At 42.7% G+C, this 16,594-nt stretch overlaps 1 protein-coding gene across 6 annotated transcripts in view; it reads left to right on the top strand.

The window, feature by feature from the left end:
• The window catches only part of kazna (kazrin, periplakin interacting protein a), a 519,865-nt gene that overhangs the window by 479,141 nt on the left and 24,130 nt on the right, over positions 1 to 16,594 (top strand). For all 6 annotated transcript variants that reach the window (XM_061903797.1, XM_061903794.1, XM_061903795.1 and 3 more), the window contains one exon: positions 171 to 294. In XM_061903797.1, the coding sequence (XP_061759781.1) occupies positions 171 to 294 (124 nt within the window). The remainder of the gene's footprint in view (positions 1 to 170; positions 295 to 16,594) is intronic.

The raw sequence follows: 16,594 nt of genomic DNA, 5'->3' as shown, positions 1-16,594 counted from the left end.
TCTTTGCAGTCTATTCAATTGAATATAAGTAGAAAAGGATTAGCAAATCATTGTATTCTGTTTTTATTTACCATTTACAATATGTGCCGACTTCACTGTTTTTTCTTATTATTATTATTTTAGTCTGCTTTCTTTTGGGTAACTCTGCTTTTGCCTTTCCTCTGTTCCAGTCCCTAGAAGATCTGGAGGTGGCGAAGTGTAAGAAGAAGAAGGAGAAGATGGGCCTGGGCTCGTTGTCACGGGTCTTTGCCCGGGGAAAGCAACGCAAGTCCATGGACCCCGGTTTGTTTGATGGTACTGGAACACCTGATTATTACATAGAGGAGGATGCAGACTGGTAAAGAGCTTCTGTGGAAGTGGTCTGAGGGCGTTTCTAAGTGTGTATGAAAGTGTTTGTGTGTGTGTGTGTGTGTGTGTGTGTGTGTGCGTGTGTGTGGGGGTGTGTGTGTGTGTGTGTGTGTGTGTGTGGGCATTTCGAACCGTCAGACAGGGTGGAGAATGCAAACGAGTAAATTGCACCTGTATGTATGTACAGTCCTGTAAATAGAGCCTGGCGACATGGCGGACAAACAGACGTTGTGTTGTTGGACATTTCTAATGTTCTACATTTTGACTGTCATTCAACTAGAAACTTGAAGGACTGCTGTATGTGTAAATAACTACAATCGATGTGCACTTTTGTGTGTGTAACTGTCTCCTCGTCCTGAATGCCTTTTCTGATTTTTTTTTTTTTTGTTAATATGTGACCCCGTCCTTTAACCCCCATGTTTCCTGTCCTGCTTGGTTCATTCCCCTCCCCACCGCCATGATGGGAAGGTTTTCCTGTGGGCCGACACGCAGAGACTACCGATCCATCCCAAAAGCATAGAAAAAGCGGGATGTTAGCGCCGTCTTTTAGGGGCTTAAACCTACTACTCTATGCAGAGCACTCTGTTCCCTAGCAACATGAGGCCCAACAGGAATTGTGGGAAATGTGAATTCTATCTGGTGAGATAGAAGCCTGACACATCGTTGCCATGCATGCACATACTGTACGTGGTAGCCCCTCTCCCAGAAAAGAATGCATGTTTAACAGCCGCCGTCTCTACACTGTCTGTTTAAGAGAGGTCAGTTACTCATATCATACCTCATACATTTCTTATTTAAAATAATAACAACTATGCTCATTAACTATAATCACACATAAACCAATACAAATTATTTTAGGTTGCTAGTTGCACAAATATTCAATTTTTAAATGATATATAAATTAACTCTTATATGAAATGATATCCTACATATGGCATATATTGAAAGACTATTTTCTCAAATGGTGGTTATGGGCATCTAATAAAGGGATTTAGGAGAGTGCTGTCCCAGTAAAACAATTTCACTTCCGATAAGACGCCGATATTATTTCTGATACGATATCCGTATGAATCATAGGTATTTTTTTTTGTTTGGAAAAAGATTGAACAAGTGGAAGTAATCAAATAAGAACAATGGCAGGTACAGTGTGGAAACACACATTTATTTATTATTACCTATTTAGAATAGACTTTCTGCTTTCTTTAGAGGGGAACATTATCACAATTTCAGAAGGGTTAAAACCAATAAAAATCAGTTCCGAGTCGCTTATTTTATTTTTCAAAGTGTTTTTCAAAATTTTACCCATCCTGCAATATCCTGAAAAACGGCTTTAAAGTGCCTGATTTTAACCGTCGTTATAACCACCTCTGACGTCTATTTTCCTGTGACGTCACAGCGTGACATCACCACAAACAAAGATGGCGGATAGCACGGAAAGGTATAGCATAGTAGTTTGGATTCGGACTCGGATTTCAGCGGCGCAAGCGATTCAACAGATTACGCATGTATTGAAACGGATGGTTGGAGTGTGGAGGCAGGTAGCGAAAACCAAATTGAAGAAGAAACTGAAGCTATTGAGCCATATCACGACAGACAGCGGAGCGGGAGGAAGCAAGGACGAATTTGGCGATCGCCTTCTAACCAATGATTGGTATGTGTTTGTTTGGCATTAAATGTGGGTGGAGGGAAAGGCTGGATGCAAATATAGCTACAAATGAAGCATAATGATGCAATATGTACATACAACTAGCCTAAATAGCATGTTAGCATTGATTAACATGCCGTGACCATTGATATGTCTGATTAGCACACTCCACGTAAGTCAACTTGAATACGTCCCTGTTCGTGTTGTTACATCCTCCGACAACACACCGACGCGGCATAATGTCTCCAAGGTACGGAAAACAGTCGAAAAAACGGAAAATAACAGAGCTGATTTGACTTGGTGTGTGTAATGTGTTTGAGAAAATGGCAGATTGCTTCCTGTTGTGACGTCATGACGTCGCTCCGACAGGTGAACAATTGAAAGGCGTTTCAATCGCCAAATTCACCATTTTAGAGTTCGGAAATTGTTTTTTCTGCAACATCAACGTATATATTGACGTTTACATAGGTCTGGTGATAATGTTCCCCTTTAAATTGAATTGGAGTCGTTAATTTTTGGCGACACACAGTAGGGACAACAATTCATTATGTTAAGCCATCCTTGCCAACCCTCACGATTTTCCCGTGAGACTCCCGAATTTTAGTGCCCCTCCCGAAAATCACCCGATTTCCGCCCAGACAACAATATTGGGTCCGTGCCTGAATGGCGCTGCCTTTGGCTTCCTCTACAACCTGTCATCAAGTCCGTTTTCCCTCCATAAAAGCAGTGTGCCGGCCTAGTCACATAATGTATATGTCTTTTACACACACATGAGTGAATGCAATGCATACTTGGTCAACAGCCTTACAGGTCACACTGACGGTGGTCTGATAAAGAACTTTAACACTGTTACAAATATGCACCACACTGTGAACCCACACCAAACTATAATGACAAAAGCACTTTGGGAAAACATCCGCACCATAACACAACATAAACACAACAGAACAAATACCCAGAACCCCTTGTAGCACTAACTCTTCCGGGGCGCTTCAATATACACCCCCGCTACTACCAAACCCCGCCCACCTCGACACCCCCCACCCCCGCCCCAGCACCTCAACATATATATATATATATTTTTTTTTTTTACTAATATCTGATGTTTAATGTCTCTTTTACAGTAACATTACGACAAAATAAGTTTAAAAAAAAATTATGATATCCTTATACCTTACAGTACAGTAATCAAGTGTTATTTCTTAGTAAAATACTATAATCATAGTCATCTATAATATCACAAAAGATTACTGTGAATTCAAACTGATTTGTCTCTGTTGAGTTGAGTTTATTTGGAACATGCATGCATACAACATGATCCAGTTTCTCTATTCAACATGTTCGAAAAGGAGTCGGAAGAAGAAGAGCTAATTTAATGGGTTCCGCAGGCTGCCTAAGTGGTGGTGTGCTGTTTACACGAGAGAGTAATTAACTATAAAAGTGATCATAATTGTGATGTTAGATCATTTAGTTGCACCTATATTGTAATTAACAAAGAAAAGTCAAACCTCTGCTATAAGGATATTTCACAGTAAATTACTGTAAAAGTAACGTAATGATAAGCCAGTTATTTTCTGAATTTACGATGAACATTTTCATAAGGTTAAGGCCTTTTTTTTTTAAACTATCAAATTAAAGTATTTATTGTTTCCAAAAACAAGACAGTTTATTTAAACAATATATTTTGATATGTTTCCATATTTTTTTACTATAATTTATTGCCCTGCAGTGAGGCCAACATTCTTTTGACTGCTTCTTTTCAAACTTCATTGTGAGTGACAGCTTTATAGCTGTCATGTCAGGGTGTTGTGTCTTTTGCTGACCTTTAGTGCCACATTTATTATTATTACTATCATTATTATTATTATTATTATTATTATCTTACAGCCGGACAGAAATGAGAGGTCTATTCGAGGTGCAGCGTTTATTTCTACTCAGTGATTAGTCGGGGCGCGGCGTTTATTCAAGCGGTGGCCACCCTTCATGGAAACAGGGTGAATGTGACATAAATATTAATTGATCTAATTAGAATTTGAAAGAATAGTGACAAAAAAAGTCAAATTGAATGAAGCCTTTATTAAACAAAGACACACGAAAATCTTTTGCTCGTAACCCCGTGATCCCGCCGAAAGAAAAAGCAATTAACACGGTGCTGAAGGTTAATAGCATTTCTTCATAGAGAGACCCTTTCATTGGATTGAGCCGCTGTCTGCAAGGCGTCGCCCTCAGGAAATCTTTCTTCTCTTGATTTTAATCTTCCACTTTGTGTTTGTCACTTTTCCCCCACAACACTACACAGATGACCGTGTGTGTGTGTGTGTGTGTGTGTGTGTGTGTGTTCTGGCAATGTTTCCTTAATGGGGACATCGCTCTGTTTACACAGTCACCTTTAGGGGACTTCTGACGGTATGGGGACCAAAAAAAAAAAACAGGTATTCTAAAGGGAAACCTTTTTAAATGATAGTCAGATCCATTCTGAAGATGCCTAAGTGACATTTAAGTTAATCGTGTCATGTTTAATATGACTTTTTTTTTAAATGGTCCTCAGTGGTCACGTACACATGTGTGTGAATTGTGCAAAATTATTTAAATTTGGTCTCCATGAACCATATTTACATTTTTTCCCCAGGGTCTCCAGTAAGAATGATCAGCAAATTACTTCATCAATCCAGAGATTTAAAAACGTTAATGAGATAACTGGGCAGTGGCCATTTAACCTCATTTTTGTATGCCTCCACTACCTGTTAAATGGGTGGTCCCTACAAGTGATGATCAAAAACTTGGTCCCCATTCCAAATGACAACCTGTGTGTGTGTGTGTGTGTGTGTGTGTGTGTGTGTGTGTGTGTGTGTGTGTGTGTGTGTGTGTGTGTGTGTGTGTGTGTGTGTGTGTGTGTGTGGGATGAAACATTTAACATATTCCCTGCATAACCACTCAGTTTTCATGGCGTATTCATCATTTTGTTCTCTTGCCAATTTCTATAATTATTGTTTCTCGACAGTTAAAAAAAAAAAAAAAGTTGTTTTGTTTATTTCCTCCCCTCAGATATTTTACTTTTTTTTTTTGTAAATTGGCTAACAAGACAAATTTAGAAAATAATATTATTAAAGACATTTATTTAAAAATGGCGGTGTGCTGAGATGTGTATAAGGCATGGTTTAAAAAAAAAAAAAAGAAAACTCTAGGAAAAGAAAAACTATTTTAAAATAAAAATAAATCATGTTGAATTTTCATGTGGCTCTCCTCTCTTTCCCTGTCTTAATACGTGTGTGTTCATTTGTGGCTCTAACCCTGATCCATCCCTTCATGCTAGGGGGTTCGGCCATGTTTAACATATGTGCTCGCGTCCCTGAGTCCGTCTGTGAGAGGAAGCTTTCCTCTTTCCTCTTCTTCCCAACGTCAACGCACAGGGAGAGAGGGAAAGGAAACCATGGAAACCATCGATGTCAATAACAATGTTTGTGGTTTGTGGTTTGACCCCCGACCTCTTAACACCTGCCCCTTGTTGTCTGACCTGCAATGGATTGTCGGCACGGTGACGTGACCCAGGAAGGCAATGAAGTCCGACTGGGTGTTCCAACGAGGTACACTGGGTTCTAGTGTGTGTGTGTGTGTGTGTGTGTGTGTGTGTGTGCGTGCGTGTGTGTGTGTGTGTGTGTGTGTGTGTGTGTGTGTGTGTGTGTGTGTGTGTGTGCGTGTGTGGCGATCCCTAAACTCAAATGTCAGCACTTCTTCAAGTTCTACCCGCCTCTCTTTAAAAACATGACACTAGTTTAGCGTACAGAAAATGTTGTGTACAGCAGTTATATCCTCCACTTCCCCTCCATGCTTCTGCAAGAAAACCTAAAACCAGTGAAGTTGGCACGTTGTGTAAATCGTAAATAAAAACAGAATACAATGATTTGCAAATCCTTTTCAACTTGTATTCAATTGAATAGACTGTAAAGACAAGATATTTAATGTTTGAACTGAGAAACTTCAATTTTTTTTTGTGCAACTAATCATTGATTTAATGGCAGCAACACGTTGCAAAAAAGTTGTCACAGGGGCATGTTTACCACCGTGTTACATGGCCTTTCCTTTTAACAGTACTCAGTAAACGTTTGGGAACTGAGGAGACCAGTTTTTGAAGATTTTCATGTGGAATTCTTTCCTATTCTTGCTTGATGTACAGCTTGAGTTGTTCAACAGTCTGTTGTGGTATTTTAAGCTTCACAATGTGTCACACATTTTCAATGGGAGACAGGACTGGATTACAGGCAGGCCAGTGTAGTACCCGGACTCATTTATTATGTCGTAACACGTGGCTTGGCATTGTCTTGCTGAAATAAGCAGGGGCGTCCATGATAACATCGCTTGGATGGCAACATATGTTGCTCCAAAACCTGTATGGACCATTCAGCATTAATGGTGCCTTCACATATGTGTACGTTACCCATGCCTTGGGCACTAATACACCCCCATACCATCAGAGATGGTGGATTTTGAACTTCGCGCCTAGAACAATCCGAATGGTTCTTTTCCTCTTTGGCACGACATCCACGGGTTCCCAAAAAAATATGAAATGTGGACTCGTCAGACCACACAACAATTTTACACTTTGCATCAGTCCATTTTAGATGAGCTTGGGCCCAAGCGAAGCCGGCGGCGTTCCTGGGTGTTGTTAATAAATGGCTTTCGCTTTGCATATTAGAGTTTTAATTTGCACCTACAGATATAGCAACCAACTGTAGTTACTGACAGGTGTTTTCTGATGTGTTCCTGAAGCCATGTGGTGATATCCTTTACACAATGATGTCGCTTTTTGATGCAGTACCGCCTGAGGGATCGAAGGTCGCGGGCTTAGCTGCTAACATGCAGTGATTTCTCTATAGTCTCTGAACCTTTTGATGATATTACAGACAGTAGATGGTTAAATCCCTACATTCCTTGCAATAGCTCATTTAGAAATGTTGTTCTTAAACTGTTCGACAATTTGCTCACGCATTTGTTCACAAAGTGGTGACCCTCACCCCATCCTTGTTGGCACCCACCTGTTCCAAATTAGCCTGTTAACCTGTGGGATGTTCCAAATAAGTGTTTGATGAGCATTCCTCAACTTTCTCAATATTTTTTGCCACTTGTGCCAGCTTTTTTGAAACATGTTGCAGCCATTAAATTCCAAATGAGCTAATCTTTGCAAAAAATAACAAAGTTTTCCAGTTTGAACGTTGAGTATCTTGTCGTTGCAGTCTATTCAATTGAATATAGGTTGAAAAGGATTTGTAAATCAGTGTATTCTGTTTTTATTTACGATTTACACAACGTGCCAACTTCACTGGTTATGGGATTTTGTAAATTAGTCCCTCCAGAATTACGTTGTGTTGCGATCCCACCAGTTCGAGCAAATTTAGAGGCTACATGTAGACAATACATATCAATGAACATATGACATGTAAGTATGAGAGATCATTGCCAATGCCGAATTTCTATCTGTAGTCCCTTGGCAAGTTAATGGTAAGAAAACATCAAGGCAAACACATTCAACATTTACTACACATTTAAAAATAATTATATGTAACATTTATGTGCATTCCATACATACCTAAAACAATTGATAAAATACATATTTCATAAAAGATACATTTTTATACAAGTAACCTAGCGACTCTGATTACTAGTTTGGCTCCCAAACAGCCAATTTTCAAGGCCCTATGTAAAATGTGTGTTTTAGTTCCTTTTTATTTACAGGTCTTGTGTTCCAAGTTTGACATGCTTAATAAGAAGATCAGATTTGGCCTAAAACCTTATTTTAAACGCCACCAAGCAGTCCCTTCTGGATCAGGACCAAGCTCAGGGGTTTTTAACCATTTTTGACCTCGGGGTCCAACTTTTCCACTACAGTTGGGCCCGGGAACCACTAAAATATTAACACTGAATTAGTAATCCTACTCTTGAGTTTAATCGCATCCAATGATTAAATCTAACCTACCTACAGTTTAAAACCTTGTCAAATGATCTGAAACCTGTCATAATTTGTCGCCCGTATCATGTTTTTGTTATTTCCTGCTGGTTTTGGACTCTCTTAGTTCCTGTTGTTGTGCACCCTTGAGTATGTTCAATCTCCATGGTTACTTATTATTTGCACCGGCATCTGATTGGTGTTCAGGAAGCTCACCTGTTTCTCGAGAACTAATCAGAGGCATTATTTGATATTGTGATCCGCTTCCCGGATCACATCTTTTGTCTGTTTTTTGAGTCCTTTTTTGTTTTTTAATTGTTTTGACTCTTTCGGTGCTAAGTTTGTGTGTGCACATCCTGTTTTTGGTTACCATGGTTTCTGATTTGTCCCAGCTGCTATGCTTTTTACGCACACCTGATCGCACTTGTTACGTTAGTATTAAAGCCTGCATTCTTCCTCAGTTAGTCCTTGTTTCGTCATTTGCTATATGCAACATTCACGTTTTGTTTGTCTAGTCCTTGTTTGCTTGCTAAGTCTCGTCTTAGCTTCCAGGCGCTCGGCACGCGCTGTTTGGACTGTTTGGACTCCCTGCTAATTTTAGCATTAGCATCCCGTGCGTAGGCCCACCGTTTCTTGTCTGTTTTTTACAAGTGTTTGTTTACCTTTTTGTATATTAAAATCAGCTCTTATCTGCTATCCTGCCTGTCTGGTCCTGCTGCATCTAGGGGTGACACCTTCGCGCATCACTATACGTTCTAAACGTGACTATTTAAGCCTGCTTTTGCCAGTCAGTCGACCTGTCTTCTTTGTTTGCTTCATGCAACAGTTACGTTTGTAGTTCTTGTCTCTGTGTTTATGCTTCCCGTGCTAAGAGGTAACCTTGGCTTCCCACGTTTTCCTTCTGCTTGTTTTGTGTTTTTAGTAAGTGTTTAATTTTGAAGATTAAATCATGTTCCTACCTGCAAGTCCTGTCCGGAGTCGTCCGTTTGCATCCCGGGGGTACGAACCTTGCAGTAAACTGCAACTCCGTAGCAACAGAAAGAAGCCAGGACGAGTGTGGCGAAAGAGGTGAATAAATAGCTCTCTGATTAGTGGTCAGCTGCAGGTGAGCATGCCGACCACTAACCAGAGGCAGGTGAACCAAATCAATCCCCATAGAAACAAAAACAACCCCAGAGGTGCACGAACAGGAACTAAGGGAGTCCCAAAAAACCAGAACATAACAAAAACATGATCCGGGCCACAGATCATGACAAAACCATGTTTAATCACAAAGATTATTATTTATTTCACACATAAACCTTAGGCTTAGGTCATTCTGATAATAAAATCAAGCACTGAAGAAACATACTGCATAAGAACAAAATCATGAATAACTGACGAAAAATAAATGTGCATACAATTATCCATCCATCCAGTTTCTACCGTTTGTCCCTCTTGGAGTTGCGGGGGTGGCTGGAGCCAATCCATTTGATAAATAGAGGTATGCAAAAATAAATTAACAAAACTAATAATATATATGGTTCTTAACTACCGGTAGACTGTCGATAAAATGTAATTGCCAATAATCATTAACTTTAGAATTTGATGCCAGCAACACGTGACAAAGAAGTTGGGAAAAGTGGCAATAAATACTGATTAAGTTGAGGAATGCTCATCAAACACTTATTTGTAACATCCCACAGGTGTGCAGGCTAATTGGGAACAGGTGGGTGCCATCATTGAGTATAAAAGCAGATTCCATGAAATGCTAAGTAATTCACAAACAAGGATGGGGCGAGGTTCACCAATGTGTAAGCAAATTATCGAACAGTTTTAGAACAACATTTCTCAACGAGCTATTGCAAGGAATTTAGGGATTTTACCATCTACGGTCCGTAAAATCATCAAAAGGTTCAGAGAATCTGGAGAAATCACTGCACGTAAGCGATGATATTACGGACCTTTGATCCCTCAGGCGGTACTGCGTCAAAAACCGACATCAGTGTGTAAAGGATATCACCACATGGGCTCAGGAACGCTTCAAAAAACCCCTGTCAGTAACTATGCAAAGCGAAAGCCATTTATCAACAACACCCAGGAACGCCGCCGGCTTCGCTGGGCCCGAGCTCATCTAAGATGGACTGATGCAAAGTGATAAAGTGTTTTGTGGTCTGACGAGTCCACATTTCAAATTATATTTGGAAACTGTGGTGTCCTCCGGAACAAAGAGGAAAATAACCATCCGGATTGGTATAGGCGCAAAGTTCAAAAGCCAGCATCTGTGATGGTATGGGGGTGTATTAGTTCCCAAGGCATGGGTAACTTACACATCTGAGAAGGCACCATTAATGCTGAATGGTCCATACAGGGTTTGGAGCAACATATGTTGCCATCCAAGCAACGTTATCATGGACGCCCCTGTTTATTTCAGCAAGACAATGCCAAGCCACATGTTACAACAGCGTGGCTTCGGAGTAAAAGAGTGCGGGTACTTCCTGGCCCGCCTGCAGTCCAGACATGGCTCCCATCGAAAATGTGTGGCTCATTATGAAGCGTAAAATACGACAACAAGACCCCGGACTGTTGAACAACTTAAGCTGTAAATCAAGCACTAATGGGAAATAATTCCTCTTTCAAAGCTTCAACAATTAGTTTCCTCAGTGCCCAAATGTTTATTGAGTGTTGCTAAAAGAAAATGTGATGTAACACAGTGGCGAACATGCCCTTTCCCAACTACTTTGGCACGTGTTGCAGCCATGAAATTCTGAGTTAATTATTATTTACAAAAAAAAAAAAAATTATGAGTTTGAACATCAAATATCTTGTCTTTGTAGTGCATTCAACTGAATATGAGTTGAAAAGGATTTGCAAATCATTGTATTCCGTTTATATTTACATCTAAAACAATTTCCCAACTCATATGGAAAAGGGGTTTGTATATTCTTTTATTGGATTCATTCATTCATTCCAGAGCTGGTCCACAGTTCCACGACCAGGACGAAAACCACACTGTTTCACCTGAATCCGAGGTTCGACTATCCGACGTAGCCTCCTCTCCAGTACACCTGAATAAACCTTACCGGGAAGGCTGAGGAGTGTGATCCCACGATAGTTGGAACACACCCTCCGGCCCCCCTTCTTTAAGAGAGGAACCACCACCCCGGTCTGCCAATCCAGAGGTACCGCCCCCGATGTCCACGCGATGCTGCAGAGTCTTGTCAACCAAGACAGCCCCACAGCATCCAGAGCCTTAAGGAACTCCGGGCGGATCTCATCTACCCCTGGGGCCTTGCCACCGAGGAGCTTTTTAACTACCTCAGCGACCTCAGCCCCAGAAATAGGAGAGTCCACCACAGATTCCCCAGGCACTGCTTCCTCATAGGAAGATGTGTTGATGGGATTGAGGAGGTCTTCGAAGTACTCCTTCCACCTATCCACAACATGTGCAGTCGAGGTCAGCAGAACACCATCCGCACCATACATGGTGTTGATAATGCACTGCTTCCCCTTCCTGAGGCGGCGGACGGTGGTCCAGAATCGCTTCAAAGCCGTCCGGAAGTTGTTTTTCCATGGCTATCCCGAACTCCTCCCATGTCCGCGTTTTTGCCTCAGCGACCGCTGAAGCTGCACACCGCTTGGCCTGTCAGTACCTGTCCATTGCCTCCGGAGTCCTATCAGCCAAAAGGACCCGATAGGACTCCTTCTTCAGCTTGACGGCATCCCTCACCGCTGGTGTCCACCACGGGGTTTTAGGATTGCCGCCCCGACAAGCACCAACTACCTTGCGGCCACAGCTCCGATCAGCCGCCTCGACAATAGAGGTGCGGAACATGGTCCACTCGGACTCAATGTCCAGCACCTCCCTCGTGACATGTTCAAAGTTCTTCCGGAGATGGGAATTGAAACTTTCTCTGACAGGAGACTCTGCCAGACGTTCCCAGCAGACCCTCACAATGCGTTTGGGCCTCCCAGGTCTGTCCGGCATCCTCCCCCACCATCGCAGCCAACTCACCACCAGGTGGTGATCGGTAGAAAGCTCCGCCCCTCTCTTCACCCGAGTGTCCAAAACATAAGGCCGCAAATCCGATGACATAACTACAAAGTCGATCATGGAACTGCGGCCTAGGGTGTCCTTGTGCCAAGTGCACATATGGACACCCTTATGTTTGAACATGGTGTTTGTTATGGACAAACTGTGACGAGCACAAAAGTCCAATAACAAAACACCACTCGGGTTCAGATCCGGGCGGCCATTCTTCCCAATCACCTCTCTGCAGGTTTCACTGTCGTTGCCAACGTGAGCGTTGAAGTCCCCCAGTAGGACAAGGGAATCACCCGGGGGAGCACTTTCCAGTACTCCCTCGAGTGTACCCAAAAAGGGTGGGTACTCTGAACTGCTGTTTGGTGCATAAGCACAAACAACAGTCAGGACCCGTCCCCCCACCCGAAGGCGGAGGGAGGCTACCCTTTCGTCCATCGGGTTAAACTCCGTGTAGGCTTTGAGCCGGGGGGAAACAAGAATTGCCACCCCAGCCCGTCGCCTCTCACTGCCGGCAACGCCAGAGTGGAAGAGGGTCCACTCCCTCTCGAGAGAAGTGGTTCCAGAGCCCTTGCTGTGCGTCGAAGTGAGTCCGACTATATCCAGCCGGAACTTCTCAACTTCGCGCACTAGCTCAGGCTCTTTCCCCCCCAGTGAGGTGACGTTCCACGTCCCAAGTGCTAGCTTCTGTAGCCGAGGATCGGACCGCCAAGTGCCCTGCCTTCGGCTGCCGCCCAGCTCACATTGCACCCGACCTCTATGGCCCCTGCTATGGGTGGTGAGCCCATTGGAGGGGTGACCCACGTTGCCCCTTCGGGCTGTGCCCGGCCGGGCCCCATGGGAACATGCCCGGCCACCAGGCGCTCGCCATCGTGCCCCACCTCTGGGCCTGGCTCCAGAAGGAGGCCCCGGTGACCCGCGTCCGGGCGAGGGAAATCTGGGTCCATGTTTTTTCTTCTTCATAAAGGTCTTCAAACTCTATACTCTCCTCAGGGTTCTTGAGGGTGCATGGGAGTTTGCCCAACCAGTCTACATGTGCTTCGTGAACTTGGAGAAGGCATTCGACCTTGTCCCTCGGGAAGTCCTGTGGGGAGTGCTCAGAGAGTATGGGGAATCGGACTGTCTTATTGTGGCAGTCCGCTCCCTGTACGATCAGTGCCAGAGCTTGGTCCGCATTGCCGGCAGTAAGTCGAACACATTTCCAGTGAGGGTTGGACTCCGCCAAGGCTGTCCTTTGTCACCGATTCTGTTCATAACTTTTATGGACAGAATTTCTAGGCGCAGTCAAGGCGTTGAGGAGTTCCGGTTTGGTGACCGCAGGATTAGGTCTCTGCTTTTTGCAGATGATGTGGTCCTGATGGCTTCATCTGACCGGGATCTTCAGCTCTCACTGGATCGGTTCGCAGCCGAGTGTGAAGCGATCGGAATGAGAATCAGCACCTCCAAGTCTGAGTCCATGGTTCTCGCCCGGAAAAGGGTGGAATGCCATCTCCGGGTTGGGGAGGAGACCCTGCCCCAAGTGGAGGAGTTCAAGTACCTAGGAGTCTTGTTCACGAGTGGGGGAAGTGTGGATCGTGAGATCGACAGGCGGATCGGTGCGGCGTCTTCAGTAATGCGGATGTTGTACCGATCCGTTGTGGTGAAGAAGGAGCTGAGCCGGAAGGCAAAGCTCTCAATTTACCGGTCGATCTACCTTCCCATCCTCACCTATGGTCATGAGCTTTGGGTCATGACCGAAAGGATAAGATCACGGGTACAAGCGGCCCAAATGAGTTTCCTCCGCCGTGTGCCGGGGCTCTCCCTTAGAGATAGGGTGAGAAGCTCTGCCATCCGGGAGGAACTCAAAGTAAAGCCGCTGCTCCTTCACATCAAGAGGAGCCAGATGAGGTGGTTCGGGCATCTGGTCAGGATGCCACCCGAACGCCTCCCTAGGGAGGTGTTTAGGGCACGTCCAACCGGTAGGAGGCCACGGGGAAGACCCAGGACACGTTGGGAAGACTATGTCTCCCGGCTGGCCTGGGAACGCCTCGGGATCCCCCGGGAAGAGCTAGACGAAGTGGCTGGAGAGAGGGAAGTCTGGGTTTCCCTGCTTAGGCTGTTGCCCCCGCGACCCGATCTCGGATAAGCGGAAGAAGATGGATGGATGGATGGATTCACTATTAATCTGGAGATTTTTTTTTGCAAATTAATGTTTTAGAATGTATTTTTAAAAACGAACACTATTGGGTGACTGTGACCAACCAGAGCACTGCATTCAATCCTGGGATCTAATTGGTAATCAATGATGTGTCAGTTTCCTCAATTATCAGTGTTGCTCCTGTGTTTTTTGTGAAATATTCAGTAAAAAATAGGGTTACGCGATAAAAATGATATAAATATTAAAAATGTGGTCAACGATAGAGCTTTTGATACCATCATTATGTCGTGACTATACATGTTGACGACACCTTCGAACGGTGTCCTGCAAATTTGGCATCAACAAGTAAACAAAGGCGTCCTCAACGTAATGTAGTTTCCTCGTTAGCAAACAAGCGGCTCACATCCCTCTATAGTGCACAATTTTTTTTGTTCAAACCAGCGGCCCCCGTGACCCCGAAGGGAATAAGCGGTAGAAAATGGATGGAGGCCAATTAATTGCAGTTTTTACAGGGAGGATCAGAGGACAATAAATAGCTAAACATGTTACACTGCGCAACATAGGAGGATACAAAAAAGCATTGCAAACTGTTAAGTTACATCTCTAAAATGTCATCAGGAGTGGATGGGTCGATACAAATATTAACTGCAATGATACCAAGTATAGTATCAGTTTATGGTCCCCAGTGATTAGATCGATATTTTTTGGTATATAGAAAAAACAGGAAAAAAGGGAAAAAAAGAGTTGATACTAGTTTTTGCTTTTGCTTAGTTACTTTTTGCGTTTACCTTTCTTGTAAATTGTTCATGTGATAAAAGGGAATAAGGAGATACTTTTAATATCAATTGATATTGTCGGATCACATTTGTGATCAAAAATAGAATAGATTTAATTATGAACAATACTGTCACTGTAACTACAAACCCCAAAACCATTGATGTTGGCATGTTATGTAAATGCTAAATAAAAACAGAATACAATGATTTGCAAATCTTTTTCAACCTATATTCAATTGAATAGACTGCAAAGACAAGAAACTTAATGTTCAAACGGTAAATCCTTGTTATTTTTTGCAAATACTAGCTCACATGGAATTTGATGCCTACAACATGTTTCAAAAAAGCTGGTTCAAGTAGCAAAAAAGACTGGGAAAGTTGAGGAATGCTCAACACTTATTTTGAAAATCCCACAGGTGAACAGGCTAGTAAAGGGTGCCATGATTGTGTATAAAAGCAGTGTGTAAAGGATATCACCACACAGGCCCAGGAACACCTCAGAAAACCGCTGTCAGTAACTACAGTTTGTTGCTACATCTGTTGGTGCGAGTTAAAACTCTACTATGCAAAGCGAAAACCAGTAATCAACAACACCCAAAAACAAGGTCATCTGATGCAAAATGTATAAGTGTTCTGTGGTCTGATGAGTCCCCATTTTAAAATTATTTTTGGAAACTGGACGTGGTGTCCTCCGGAACAAAGAGGAAAATAACCATCCAGATTGTTATAGACGCAAAGTTGAAAACACAGCATCCGTGATGGTAAGGAGGTGTACTAGTGCCCAAGGCATGGCTAAATTACGTATCTGTGAAGGCACCATTAATGCCGAAAGGTACATACAGGTTTGGGAGCAACATAGGTTGTCATCTGAGCAAAGTTATCATGGACGCCCATGCTTATTTCAGCAAGACAATGCCAAGCCACGTGTTACAACAGCGCGGCTTCATAGGAAGAGAGTGCGGGTACTAAACTGGCCTGCCTGTAGTCCAGACCTGTCTCCCATAGAAAATATGTGGCGTAATATGAAGCCTAAAATACCCCGGACTGTTGAACAACTTAAACCGTTTATCATGCAAGAATGGGAGAGAATTCCACCTGAAAAGCTTCCAAAATCGGTCTCCTAAGTTCCCAAATGTTAAATGAAAGTTGTTAAAATGAAAGGCCATGTAACACAGTGGTAAAAATGGCTCGTGCCAACTTTTTTGCAATGTGTTGCTGTTATTAAATTCCAATTGCAAAAAAAATAACATTAAATATCTTGTCTTTGCTGTCTATTCAATTGAATATAAGTTGAAAAGGATTCGCAAATAATTTTATTCTGTTTTTATTTACGGTTTACACAACATGCCAACTTTGCTGGTTTTGGGTTTTTTACTTGTTATTTGGTCAATACCCAAATTTGTAGTATCACCCAAAACTAATGTAAAGTAACCAAACAACAGAAAAATAGGTGTTTATTATACACGCTCACTGAAACCATTATCGGTTCTCAACATTGAGGAGGAGAAATGATATTAAAAAAAATAAGACAGCAGGAATGTCTTTCAACAGAGCTGTGATTAGGGTAATTAGTTGGCGAAAACAGGCCATTCATTCAGTCATCTTCATCAGTCCTCCACAGATCATCCATTGTCTTTCACTGGTAAGTACAATAATTCTTTGATTTGTTAAAATGATGTGTTTAGGAGTGTTCGACGTTTAAGACCTCAGTATGTGTTTATAAGAG

This window comes from Nerophis ophidion, linkage group LG06 (genome assembly GCF_033978795.1).
Source record: "Nerophis ophidion isolate RoL-2023_Sa linkage group LG06, RoL_Noph_v1.0, whole genome shotgun sequence".
NCBI classification, from domain to species: Eukaryota; Metazoa; Chordata; class Actinopteri; order Syngnathiformes; family Syngnathidae; genus Nerophis; species Nerophis ophidion.
This window is presented reverse-complemented; position numbering and strand designations above follow the sequence as displayed.